Below are 14,544 nucleotides of genomic sequence, written 5' to 3' on the forward strand. Positions count from 1 at the left end.
TTTTATCCTCACCCGAGGACATTTTTTTTGATATTTTGTTCAGATAGAGTGGGAGGGAGAGAGAGAGAGAGAGAAACATCGATGTGAAAGGGACACATCGAGTGGTTGCCACCCACACAACCCAACCAGGGCCAGGGACAAACTGCAACCGAGGTACGTGCCCTTAGCGGGAACCGAACCCTGGTCTCTCGGGACCGCAGGCCGATGCTCTAACCGCTGAGCCAAACCGGCCAGGGCTGGAATGATTTTTTTTTTAAACAACAGAAATTTATTGTCATATAATTCTGGAGGCTGAAAATCCAGGACCATGATACCATCAGGGTTGGTTTCTGGTGAGACCTTCCTCCCTTACTTCAGATGGCTCTCTTCTCACCATGTCCTCAACGGCCTTTCTGCTGTGCTCCTGCCCTGCTGGTGTCTCTTTCTCTTCTTCTTTCTTCTTATTTATTATTATTATATTTTTATCCTCACCCGAGGATATTTTTTCCATTGATTTTTCAGATAGAGTAGGAGAGAGAGAGAAGGAGGGATGGAGGGAGAGAGAGAGAGGGAGAGAGAGACATCGACATGAGAGAGACACACCGATGAGCTGCCTCCCGCACGATCCCAACCAAGGCCAGGGATGGAACTGCAATCGAGGTACATGCCCTTGACCGGAATCGAACCCACAACTCTTGGTCCATGGGCAGATGCTCTAACTGCTGAGCCAAACTGGTCAGGGCTAATTTTACTGACCTCATTTAATTTTATTTACCTCCCTAAAGGCCCCATCTCCAAATACAGTCTCAAAGAAGTTAGAGCTTCAACATATGGATTTTAGGGGAAGACAATTCAGTCTAAAACACAAGGATTTTTAAAAACATAAACACAATACTATTTTCACACCTAAAAATAGTAACAATAATCTCTTAATTAAAATATTTAGTCAAAGATCAACTTTTCCCAATTGGCATATATTTACATAATAGCTTCAAAATTTTTATCTTAATGATAGTCTATGGGAATGCCTTGTTTTTACCCTTAAAAATCCATCAGTAAGTGTGCACATGTTGAATACTTACTATGTGCTCAGTATTTTTCTTAGCACAAAGAGGAGCTAGTGCCCATGTAGGGAAATGATAATCAATGAGGTCAAGTAGGTTGGACAGAGCCATAATGCAAAGGATATTAAAACTCAAAGCAGAGGTGTTTTAACGTGATTTGGTTGGAAATGAACCTTTGAAATTTTTGAGCTTTGAGGTGGGAAGATGAACTTCAGTTTTTCCAGTGAATGACCACATGACTGTGGCAATTTCCTTGACCTCTCATATGAAATGGTGATCTGTGTGCCGGGTGCCTATGGAGTCAAGAAGGTGAGCCTGTTGGGCTTCATCTCACTTCCCACCAACACAGCATCACAGGCAGCCCCATGCTCACGTCGCCTTGGTGCTCATCTGTGTGTTCCACACAGTGCCTGTGGGCTCTGTGTAAGTGGACCTTGCCTATGGAGCAGTGAACAGCACGTGGCTGTGTTCTTGCTGACGATGATCCACTGTCCCCACTTCCTCTAGGGACCGCAGCAATCTCTTACTGTCCTCCGCACAGGGTGCATGCAGTCTTGCCTCTTTAGGGGTGTGCCCAGCAGGACAACCACCGTAACAGAAGGGTCCGGATGTTTGTTCGCCAACAATTGGAGTTTTATTTCTTGTTGCAGAGTTGGGTATAGGTTGAGTTACTGGTTCTCATCCTAAATCAGTTGGAGTGCCTTCTGCCTCAACCCAATTCTACTGTCCTTGCAAGCTGCTTAGAAGATCAGTCACCATTTTTAAAAGGATTGTACATACTTAACTCCTGCCCACACCGGCAGACTAGGTCTTTTAGGCAGGTGCCCTTAGGTTACAGTCCCGAAAATCAACAGGAAACTAAGAAACCCTCAACCCCATCATGGATTGTAAAATATTTAATGATTTCTTAACCCTCAAATTATGTTTTAATCTCTGATTTTTGAGAACATACTCAGAAAAATTAATGAGTGAGGTCATAACAGGAGGTCACCAAGAGTGGCGGCCAGAAAAATAAAGCTGAGTCAAGAAGCCTAATTCCAGTTACAGCTCCAACAACTATGTGGAGTATCAGCCTCCCCATTAGCAAAGCAGATGTGTCACTAAGCAGCATGGAGCATCTTCATTGTCAACATCTCTTTACATGAGTAGAAATTAACCTCAAAAATTCTCTAGAACAGCACTGTCCAAAGGGAATTTTTGTGATGATGGAAATATTCATATTCTATACTAATATGGGAATCACCATCCACACACAGCTACTGGGCACTTGAAATGTGACTCGTGTGCCCGAGGAACTGAATTTTTAATTTTTACTTTCACTTAATTAGTTTAAATTTAAACAGCCAATGTAGACAGTGTATTAGCCAGTACAGCAGTCCCAGACATTACTGTGAAAATGTCAAAGCACTGCCCTGGCCGGTTTGGCTCAGTGGTTAGAGCATCGGCCTGCGGTCCGGAGAGACCCGGGTTCGGTTCCCGCTAAGGGCATGTACCTCGGTTGCAGTTTGTCCCCGGCTCTGGTTGGTTGTGCGGGTGGCGACCACTCGATGTGTCCCTTTCACATCAATGTTTCTCTCTCTCTCTGTTCCTCTCTCTCCCTCCCACTCTATCTGAACAAAGAATGGAAAAATGTCCTCGGGTGAGGATGATAAAAAAAAAAAATGTCAAAGCACTATATGTGAAAGACAAATGTACACTTCGATTTGTACGCCGTACTTCCATAGCTGAAAGTCCAACGCAGCTGGCTGGGAAGTTTGAGTGACAACTAGCATTCATCTTTCTCAGCGCGTACAGATGCCAAATCAGACTGACCCCAACCCCGGGAAAACAGGGTTTAATCGAAACAATTTGGTGGTGAAAGCCACCTTGCTGGGACACACCTGCACTCGGAAGAAACGAATGGGAGGCAGGTGAATGGTGGGAGGCAGGTGAATGGTGGGAGGCAGGTGAATGGTGGGAGGCAGGACATTTTCTAGCGACAGGAAGTCGAATTTGAGGGCTGTGCTGAGACCCTTCCATCTTGAGGGTCTGTGATGTCTGAATAAGAGTGATACTGAATGGCCCCTGGGCACTGTTCCTGGCTTACTGACTGCAGGAGCAGAACAAGCAGACTGGGCCTACCAGCTCTGGGAACTGACTGTCTGACTGACAGCCCCGGGGTAAGGACAACCCAGCACAGCCCTGAGTGCAGCAGCTCTGACTGCCCCGGGTGAGGACAACCCAGCACAGCCCTGAGTGCAGCAGCTCTGACTGCCCCGGGTGAGGACAACCCAGCACAGCCCTGAGTGAGGCAGCTCCCAAGCGCTGTCAGAGCCTGGTGTACCCGTCCCTGGTGCCACCAGCTGCGTTCAGAACGGCTGAGACAACTGCTGTACGCAGGAGACTCTGTGTTTGTTCGTCTCCTTTGTTACCACCCTCGCCCCCTCCAACATATTCTTTCTCCTCGACACCAACAGCTTCCTCACCGGCCTCCCTGCTTCCGTTCTAACCCCTGCAATTGGTCCCCCGCTCGGCAGCCAGAACAATCTGCTCAACTCCGATCCAGTGCGCGCCCCCATCCATGGCCGCGCTTCCCATGGCTTCCGTTACCTGCGGTCAACTGTGGTCCAAACCCGGTTCGTGGAAAATTCCAGAAATAAGCAATTCATCCACTTTAACTTGCTCGCCTTTCTGAGTAGCATGATGAAATCTCACTCCATTCCCCCCAGGATGTGAATCATCCCTGTGTCCAGCATGACCACACTGCCCACACGATACAGCAAGATAGTTTAGAGAGACCACGTTCACATAACTTTCATTGCAAGATGTTGTTATAATTGTTCTACTTTATTATTAGTTATTGTGGTTAATCCCTTCCTGTGCCTAATTTATAAATTAAACTTCATCATAGATACGTATGTGTGTATGTATAGGAGAAAAGATAGTATATACAGGGTTTGGCACTATCCTCCGTTGCAGGCATCCACTGAGGTTTAAGAACATACCTCCTTCGGATGAGGGGGCTACGCTGTACTCTCACCCACCTGTTTAAGATTACCCTGTGAATTCCTGCTCAAAATGAATTCCAGCTCCTCCTCACCATGGCCTGCAGCACTCTGCTCGCCTTTTAAAGTTATCCTCGCATCGGTCCCTTTGCTCATTCTGTTCTAACCACACTGACCTGGCTGTTCTTTAGACAAATCCAGCTTCTTCACACCTCCGGACCTTTGCACATGCTGGTCTCGCTGCCTAACATGTTCCTCTCCAGATTTTCACATGGCTAGCTCCTCACAACTCAGGCCTCCATTTAAATGTCACTCCCTCAAACAGTCCCATCTGAACCAGCACTGTGGCCACTCTGTACCCTGCTGCAATGTTGCATGTGTGTGCTTTTGCAACTTTCTTGAGGTATATTTTACAAATTATAAAACTCATCCATTTCAAGTGCACAATTCAATGATTTTTACTATGTCAAGTTGTACAACCATCATTATAAGTCAATTTTAAACAATCCCATCTTCTCATATGATCCCTCCTGACCATTACTGTTAATCCCATAACTATCCCCTGCCTAGGCAACCAATAATCTATTTTCCCATTTCTACAGATTTTCCTTTTCTGAACATTTCATGTAAATGGAATTATACAATGTTCCACCACTTTGTTTTATTTTGAATATATTTTATTGTGATAAAATATAAATAACATAAAACATATTTTTAAGTGTACTGTGCAACCATCACCAACATCCACTTCCAGAACTTTTTCCCAAACTGAAACGCTGTCCCCAACAAGCACCAACTCCCACGCCCCCTCCCCAGGCCCTGACAAGCACCCCTCCACTTGCTGTCTTTACATCTGACTACCCTACATGCTCCATACAAGTAGAATCCTATAGTACTTCTTGTTTTGTGACTGGCTTATTTCACTTAGCATAATGTCTTTATCCATGTTGTAGCACGTGTCCAAATTTCCTTACTTTTAAGGCTGAATAATGTTCTTTGTGTCTCTGCACCATATTTTATTTATCCATTCATCTGTGGACAAATACTTGAATTGCTTCTACCTGTTAGTTATTGTGAATAATGCTATTTGAACATGGACACATAAACATCCGTTCCAGTCCCTGCGTTCCCTTCCAATGGGAATATACCCAGAAGTAGAATTGTTAAATAATATGGCAATTCTATGTTTAATTTCTTGAGAAATCACCATACTATTTTCGCAGTTGTACCATTTTACATCCCTACCCGCAATGCACAAGGGTTCCAATTTTTCCACATCGTTGTCAACACGTATTTGTTTCCCCCCCACCCCATAGTAGCCATCCTAATGGCCATGCAGTAATCTCTATTCTATTTTTATAATGCATTTATCAATACTTGATTTTCTTGTTTACCTGTTTTTTTAAACATCAATTGCCTGTCTCCGCAAACTAGCTACGTGAGGGCAAGGAGCCCGCTGCCTGTCCGCTGCCGTAACCTCCAGAGTACCCAGCGCTCCACACACATTCGCTGGATGAACGAAAGATCTCAGGGCCACCAGCTTCAGCTCCACCACACTCCCCCCCTTTCCTCTCCCCTCCCATCTACAGGAGCTGGGGAGCTCCCTTCTGCTTCTCTTACAAACCAGAGGGCCATGAAGATTTTTATAAACAAATTAGTACTATTCTCTGTGTAACACAAAGAAATAAAGATGTTGTCACACTGAGACCTCGAGAGCACCCGAGGCTTCTGTGGACATTCTGCCGAGGCTGTAATCAAAACCGAGAGAAAGTGCGGGCCCCTCTGGACGTTCTTGGTAGCTACTCAAATGCAAACATAAAAGAGGCAGCCCCTTGAAACAGCAAATTCAACTGCCTAAGAGGTAAAACTATACAATCACATTGTGCAGTCATTCCTTCTGCATTAACTACGCTTTCTAAAGACACTTTCCCCCTAAAATGGTTGGCATTTGTTTTTCAGTTTCACACCACAAATAAATATATCACAGAGACTGCCAGTCATCTGCCGTTTTCCTTTCTTTTCAATGACAAAAGACCTGAGTTTCTCAGCTCCCTTGCTGCTACATGTGGCCAAGTACTAAGAACCAGCCAATGAAATGTGAGCAGCAAGTTGCATGTAATTCTGCACACTGCCCTTAAAGGGGGGGTGTACACCCTTCTTCCCTTCCTTTCAGTTGGCTGGAAGATGAACACGAAGGCTGGAACTTGAACAGTCATCTTGGACAAAGGTGGCATGCGGAGGGGAAGAGAGAAAGATACTGGGTGCCTAATGACTGTGAAGCTGCCACACCACTCCTGGGGTGCCTACCTCCAGATTCCTTTATGTGGGACAGAACCAAACCTCTCTTTGAGCCATTGTTATTTTAGGTCTCTGTTACTGGAAGCCCACTAAGCCCTAACTCACACAGAATTGATCCAGTAAGAATACAGGAGAATCCAGTCACAGAAATAAGGTCTTTCTAGATATAGATGACAATATAGATTGTTCCCCAAAGTCTGGATTGTTTTGAAATGATGCCCAGCTCAGCTTGGCCAATGTGGTGAGGGGGTAGCAGTGATGTGCTATATTGGGGCAAAAGACAGGACAACTCAATACCAACAATAACGAGGATAATGAAAACTCAAACAGTGACGGCTAACATTTATTGAGCACTTATTATATTCCAGGCACCAAGCCAAATGGCTTTACATGTACTGTCTCATCTTATCTTCACAACGTTCCTAAGGTTTAAAGGAGATAAATCCTAGTCACGTAACCTATGAATGATGGAACGAGAATCTAGGGACATCTGACCGCTAAGCCCACATGCCTACATGACATCCAAACGGAGCATCCATTACACTTCCTCTGCCCCCACACAGAAGGAGGCAGCCAGGCCTCTCCTGAGGCCTACCACCTCTTTACCAAAGGAAACCTTCACCAGACCCTCTCACCCCCAATCAAAGTTTGATGCCACACCAACAATGTCCCCTAATATCCCAAATGAACAGCCAACTGTGAATTCCTCCTTGTTAGGCAAAGGATGCCTCTCAGTCATTAAATTTCTTGGATCACTTTACCTTGTAGTCATTTAATTCCCCTTGGAATACAACTAAAATATGAAAACCAGGTGCCCAGCCAGTGTGGTTCAGTGGTTGAGGATCAACCTATGGACTGAGAGGTCCCAGTTTGATTCCGGGTCAGGACATATGCCCGGGTCGTGAGCCCAATCCCCAGTGGGGGGCATGCAGGAGGTGGACAGTTGATGTTCTCTCTCACCCATGTTTCTATCTCTCTCTCCCTCTCCCTTCCTTTCTCTCTCTCAAATCAATAAAGAAAAAAAATTTTTTAAATATGAAAACCAGGTTATTTCTATGTTTGTTTCACAGCCTTATATTTCAAAGCTATTTTCTATGATTTATGCTCTCCTGGCCCTATGTGCTGCAATAACATAATAAAATCTGTGCCAGTTCATCAGACAACTGATGATAGGAGGGCATCCATGAATCTAAGAGCCATGGTTTATATTATGGAGGGGACCCTCTCATCTGCCTGTCAAAAGACCTTGGTGGGAATGCCTCAGTGCAAAATAGGTTTCACTTTACATAAAGCTGGATTTACCAAACGTTTGATCAAGTCATTTTATATAACTGTTCTAGACCTCAGCTTCCCCATCTATAAAATGGGGATAATAACAATGTTACTTTCTTAGAGTGAGATTATGCTTGTTAATTACTTGGCACAGTTCCTGGCACACAGTAAGTGCTCAATAAGAGGTAGCTACTTTTAAAATCATAATCTGCCCTGGCCAGTTTTGCTCAGCGGTTAGAGCATCAGCCTGTGCACTGAAGGCTAGATCCCAGTCAAGGGTTGCAGGTTCGATCCCCTCCTGGGTCAGAGTCGTGCAGGAGGCAACCAGTGTGTGTCTTTCACATGGTTGTTTCTCTCTCTCCCCCCCCCCCTCCCTTTCATTCTATCTAAAATAATCAGTGGAAAAATATCCTCAGGTGCGAATTAACAATAACAAAAAATCATAATCTGTGAATGGCACAATCTGAATGAAGGTCTCAGTGAACCAACATATGCAATTACCAAACAACTTCCCAACAAACAAAGAATAAAGAAGAAAATAGTCACTGCTGTGCTGAATGGAAAGATGACTCAATCTAGCTGACTCGAAATCCAGACATTTTATAAAAACTGGATGGCTCTAAATCTAATGTCTGATCTTGACTCAGCATAATCTATGCCATTACTAACCAGCATGGGCATTTTATTAGCCTTTGTTTGGTATTTAGTCCCCCAAGTTATTTTATCGTATTTTTCTAATTTGTATTTTATTTTATTTTTTACATTCAATACTATTTTGTCTTAGTTTCAGGTGTACGCATAGGGATGTGGGCAATCATATACTTTGCAAAGTGTTCTTAATGATATTTCCAGCATCCCCTTGACACTGTGTATAGTTATTGCAATATTATTGACTATATTTCTTATGCTGTACTTTATATCCCATGACTATTCTATAACTACCAATTTGTACTTCTTAACCCTTCACATTTTCACCCAGTCCCCCAACTCCCCTCCCCTCTGGCAACCATCAGTCTGTTCTCTGTATCTATGAGTCTGTTTCTATTTTGTTTTAGGTGGTGGTTTCAAGTCAGGAACATTAACTGTTTTTTTTTTCTTATTTTCATTTTTCTGCCCTTTCTGCCCCCTTTTTCTATAATGGGTGTAAAGTAGTCAGGGGTAAGCACCACCTCTGATCTTCTATTCCCCACTGGAAGATATTTATGCAAATCAGAGGCAACAAAAAGCTCCTAAGAATCATCACCACAAACCTTTGACTGAAAATAGCCTTAATGTTTAATACACGAAACTCAACTGAATCAGGCTGGGTTTTCAGAAACACATCTGCTTTAAGAATTTATTCCTTCAAGCTTTATCCTACACCCTTTCCGACTGCTAATGCAGGACACCACTAGTTCTATTAATAAAATTCTCCAAAATAGTTGAGGTAAATCCAAACTTTCACTATCAGGCATGTGCCCCAACCCAAATCTTGATCTCCGAGGAAAAAGCAGCAGTCTTCCATTGTTTCTAATACCAACTTCAAGGAGAACACCCTTTTAAAATGTGCTTACTGTGATTTTCCAAGTGCATTTGCTATTCGGAGGGTACACTCCAGGAAAACCTTCGCTGCCAATAAATCCAGACTCTCCAGTAAGAACACCGCCACATGTGAAAACAGGTCTGGGAAATAAAAGGGAAACAGTTTGAAACATGTCAACCTCAGAAAGGTGTAGTCTATTAATATGAAGTTAATATTGATCAATAATGCCTGCTCCATATAAAAATTTTGAGAGCTTGCCAGCTCCCAGAATATTTCAGTTATAGCCTGATAAAACATTCCGTCCAGCTGCCACCTGTCTCCATCATAACACACGTCGATTGTTCTATCATCCACCCACCCATCCATCCATCCATCCATCCATCCTTCCTTCCTTCCACGTGCAACCAAGTCCTCCAGCTAGTGGTAAAATCTTATCGGAAAACAGTAAATGGAAATTTTAACTAGGGGCAGTCAGAGAGAAAATTAGAGTTAAGCTGTATAATGTCTATGGCTCAAAGATAGACAAGCAATTGGTTAATATAAAAAAGTTTCTCCTGCCCTTTTCTGAAAATCGTTGGGCATTGGCAGAGCCTCCCATTGAAAAGAGAGGTTGATGGTGATGGAGGTGGAAGAGGAGGTGCCAAAATCGGCACGGGTGGGTCCCACGGCCCAGGTGCTGGGGCCACCTGGCAGCTCAGCGGTTGACGAAGAGTTAAGTTTCCGGGAGCGGCTAGGGAGCGGCTAGCGGGCGCCACGCCACTCGAGTTTCCCCCTAGGCTTAATTAAGTTTCTCCCTAGGAAAAAACCAAAAAAACAGAAGTAACCCTAAATCCACCTATGCGGGCCCTAAAGCTTCCCTCCGGCCGCAGAAACGCGGGGCGGGGAGACGCAGGTCCGATGCCGCCCTCGCCACGTGGTGGCCGGGCCAGCGGTGCGCAGGGGTGGGCGCCGCCGGGAGCCCACGGCCGGCGCGACCCGGGGGCCTGGGGACAGCCCGCGGCCAGGTGCCGGGGCGCCCGGAGCGGACGGAGCGGGGGGAGGGGAGCCGGGCGCGTTACCTCTCCGGGGGCTGCTGCCGCGCCGGCGGGGCCGCCAGCAGCAGGCCGAGCACAGCCCAGGTGGCCGCGCCGCTCATGGCCGGAGAGCTCGGCCGCCCTGCGCACGCGGCTGCGCCCCGGCCCCCACCGGCGCGCGAGCTCCGGGCGCGCTCGCTCTCACCGCACACGCGCGGCAGCCCGGGGAGCCGAGGCCCGCTGGCGAGGTCGGGGCGCTCGGAGAGGCTGCTACGGTGCAGCCTGACTCGACATTTCGTCTCCCCCAGGAGCTGCTGGCAGCCACTGGCCAGGGCTGAATGTCCCGTTTGTTCTCGGCAGCGGGAGGGGCGGCTCCGAGGCCTGAGCCACCTCCCCTCCGGGGGCGGGGGCGCGGGCGTCTCCTCCCGGGCACCTGGGACCCGCAGCCCGGGCACACCCCGCCTGCAGGCTTGTGGGGAGAAGATGAAAGGAGAACCCCCCAACCGCCCACCCCGCCGCCCACTAATGCCCAAGCGGGACTGGGTTCAGGATCCAAAGACGACCTCGGGGTAGGGGGTGGGAGGTGGGATGGGGATGTGGTTTGCTTTGGGGGATGTTTTTCCCCAGTTGCTTTTAAATAAAAAGTATTAGCGCTTGCTGGAAAACCTGGGACTTCTTTATTTCTATCTATTTCAACCAGACACACATCTAAGGCAAGAAAAAAGAATATAGAAGAGGGATGCTGTTATAGTTTAACTCGAGCTTTTATTTTCTTACTTAAGTATCTATCTATCTGGAGACACTTATTCTGTTTTACTGGTATATGAGATAAATGCTTCCCAATGACTAGGATTAATAACAGCAAAACAAGAAGAGAATGGGTTTACTGAGATTTTCAACAACCACACCACGCACCACGGCAAGAAGTATACAGCTGAATTCATTGCTTCATTTGGGTTGTTCTCCTTTCTAAACAAAAATGTTAAGTATTAAGTTAGTACTTATCAAGACTCCATTTCTAATACTGAGTTACAATATTAAGATCACAAACAGTCCTGACAAGGAAATAAGTAAAAATGAGCTGCACAAAATAATTTGACTTTTTTTTGTTGGGAAACCCAGCAGCTAGTAGTAGGAACCAGACTTTCCCTGTGGAGTTTATATTATTTTACTATTTTTGAAACAGAGAAGGAAAAAAACAGCAAGAACTACAATTTTAAAATTTTTTTCTAAAGGTACCACACCCTGTATGACATTTTTAAAAAAAGGAATTACAGAATTTGGCAAACTACTTTATATCCTGAAACAGACTCCCTCAACCCAATAAAAATTGCTTTAAAACAGCAAAGAGCAAAATAAGTGATTGTTTATTTTGCACACATTTCAAGAATATGCTATCCAATGGCATAATGTTTTAGATGATATTTTATTTAAAAGTCATATTTTTATTTATAAAGTGAAAATATTGCTCAATTCGCTTTCTGGTTATGATTTGAAGTTATCATAGCCAGAAAATACTTCATTCTTAGGAGTAAGCTAAGTTTTCAAATTTTAAAATTAAAAGACAAAGTATTAAACATGCCTAAAAGGATAGAAAACTATTTGAACATAAATATGCAAAAGTATTTCTTTTTTAAAAAGATTTTTTAAAATTGAGAGGAATGGACAGACAGAGAGAGAGAGAGAGAGAGAGAGAGACAGAGAGAGAGAGAAACATCAATTGGCCACCTCCTACACATGCCCTGACTGGATATCGAACCCACAACCGGGGCATGTGCCCCGACCAGTAATTGAACCTGCCACCTTTTGGTGTACAGGACAATGCTCCAACCAACTGAGCCACACTGGCCAGGGTGCAACAATACTTCTTAATTTACAGACTGATTACTGTGTTCATATCCTCACTAAAGAGTTAGAGTTTCAACACTGATGGTTCTGTTGTTGAGACATATAGAAAGACGTTGATGTCACCATGTAATATTAAAAGTTTACTAAAATTTATATTATTTGGTCTTAGAATACATTTGACTTGAAACTACAGTTCTGAACAGAATTAGAAACCTTAAATGTCCTAAGAAGCTTAAATGTGTTAAAATTGAGACAGAACCAAATGGACTCTGAAAGTGTGATTAAGGTCCACTTCCATAAAACCAATTTCTGGACCTGAGCCCAGCAGAACTGATATGGGCAGGGAACCACCGAGCTCCAGGCAGTAAAAGGGGTGAGGTAGAGAGTTCAGAAACCCTGTGGCTAGATTTTCCAAAGAAAAGCAGCGTACTAGGTGAAATGATCCTCACCCAGTCTCTCCAGTGAACCAGGTTACAGAGAGAATCAAAGTCATGGGAATATGAAAATATTCCCTGATCAACTGGCCACTTATAAATTGTACTTCACCCAAGCCTTCCTTGCTGCATATTATTAGCATCTAGCTAGGCCCCAAATGTCAACATCTTTGTTGGTTAGTCTCTGGTCAACTCATCAGCCTTGTAAACATCTGAAAAGACCATGTAAATACAGTGCACATTCAAGCTGTGGCACAGTACTGATCTTGCAAAACACCCATAATTTCATAAGATGGATGCAAGTGAACTGAAAGAAATGGGGAAGGGTGGGTGCTTTTGACCAATGAAGACCTGGATGAGTTACTCCAGTTGACTACTGAAGGAAAGAAACTAAAGAAGGTACTGACCAAAAATTCCTTCAAAAATGAATGAAAGAAAAACCGGTGAGAAAAATGAAGAGGCCCTACAATATTTTTTTCAAAAGTAATCTTCTACATGATAATGCTGTGAAAGTCAAAAGTGAAGAGAAGGGTGTTTGTATTTTGCTAGAGTGCATTTTTTGTAGGGAAAATTATGCTTAAAAATCCATATGTAATTCATTTTTTTGTTCATTATGAGAATTGGCACTCAGTTGCAAATATAAATATTTTGTTAAATACAAAATACATTTAATTTTTAAATTTCTAGTTTCATTTGGAAGATAAAATCCTAAACAATATCAGCCATGAACATTTGAAGCTTATTTTAAGTAAATTTTAACTAACCTTTTCCAATACAATTCATCTCAGATATGGACAATCTCCAATTATCTTGAAAGGTGCCCAAGCAACCACCAGTGCAGTGCATCTGATCGAAGGGGCAAAGGTGGGAGAGGAGATACTGGGGGCTGGACTCTACCAGCTCCCTCTCACTGTTCTTTCAGAGGCACGAGCCATATCTCGAACTCAGGTGTGGTCTGTGCTTTCTTGAACATGAACATGACAACTGTAGCCCACAGGCCTCTTGAGCTTTAAGTGCTACGAATGTAGGACAGGAATGGAAAATATCTGGAAAGCAATGACTGTAGTGTAGAAATTCTTTGATGCAGCCCGAGTTAGTGACAATGCAATGTTCATGACATTTCCATAACATCTTTGGTTCTGCAGCATTTCCCTACGTTGTAGACTGATAATACTGATGATACCTTACTGATGGAATGCCTTTTCAGCTTTTAGATTTTTATTTATTTTTAAAATATTTTTTTATTTTTTAATTACTGTTGACATACAACATTATATTAGTTTCAGGTATATAACCCAGTGATTGGACATTATATAACTTACTAAGTGATCACCCTGATAAATCTAGAACCCATCTGACACCATATATAGGTATTACAATATTATTGGCTATATTCCCTCTGCTCTACTTTGCATCCCCGTGACTATTCTTTAACTATCAACTTGCATTTCTTAATCCCTTCACCTTTTCCACCCAGTCTTCCAGTCCCCCTTTCCTCTGACAACCACCAGTTCTCTCTCTGTGTCTCTGAGTCTGTTTCAAGTTCATTTGTTCATTTATTTTGTTCTTTGGATTCCACGTATCAGTGAAATCATATGGTGTTTGTTTTTCTCTGACTGACTTATTTCACTTAGCATAATACCCTCCAGGTTCATCCTGCCCTTGCAAATGGTAAGATTTCATTCTTTTTTATGGCTGAGTAATATTCCATTGCATATATTTACCAGTGTTTTAAAAAATCTAGTCATCTATTGATAGGCACTTGGGTTGGGTCCATAGCTTGGCTATTGTGAATAATGCTGCAATGAACATAGGGGTGCATATATTATTTTGAATTAGTGTTTTGGGTTTCTTCAGATAAATCCCCAGAAGTGGAATCACTAGATCAAAAGGCAGATCCATTTGTAATTTTTTGAGGAACTGAATGCAGTTCTTTATATATCATCAACATTTAGGAACTCCTTATAATCTTGGAATTCTTGTATGAAGATCCATCAGTAGATACTCTTGTGAAGAAAAATTTTTAGAATTAATAGTTTAATATTTTTTAATGTCTGTAAGCATATGTTAGAAAATAGACCTCCCCTACTTTCTTCCAGGAATAAAACATTAGAAGGGATTTGTATTGGT

General features: G+C 43.5%; 1 protein-coding gene across 1 annotated transcript in view; it reads right to left on the minus strand.

Annotated features, from left to right (window-relative positions):
• PCOLCE2 (procollagen C-endopeptidase enhancer 2) overlaps positions 1-10,254 on the minus strand; it is a 59,982-nt gene extending 49,728 nt beyond the window's left edge. The window contains exons 1-2 of the mRNA XM_036243105.1: positions 10,178-10,254; positions 9,151-9,259 (exon numbers count right to left, since the gene is read on the minus strand). Of these exons, the coding sequence (XP_036098998.1) occupies positions 9,151-9,259; positions 10,178-10,254 (186 nt within the window). The remainder of the gene's footprint in view (positions 1-9,150; positions 9,260-10,177) is intronic.
• Between the last annotated feature and the right edge of the window lie 4,290 nt (positions 10,255-14,544).

Source organism: Molossus molossus, unplaced genomic scaffold (assembly GCF_014108415.1).
Source record: "Molossus molossus isolate mMolMol1 unplaced genomic scaffold, mMolMol1.p scaffold_m16_p_5, whole genome shotgun sequence".
NCBI classification, from domain to species: domain Eukaryota; kingdom Metazoa; phylum Chordata; class Mammalia; order Chiroptera; family Molossidae; genus Molossus; species Molossus molossus.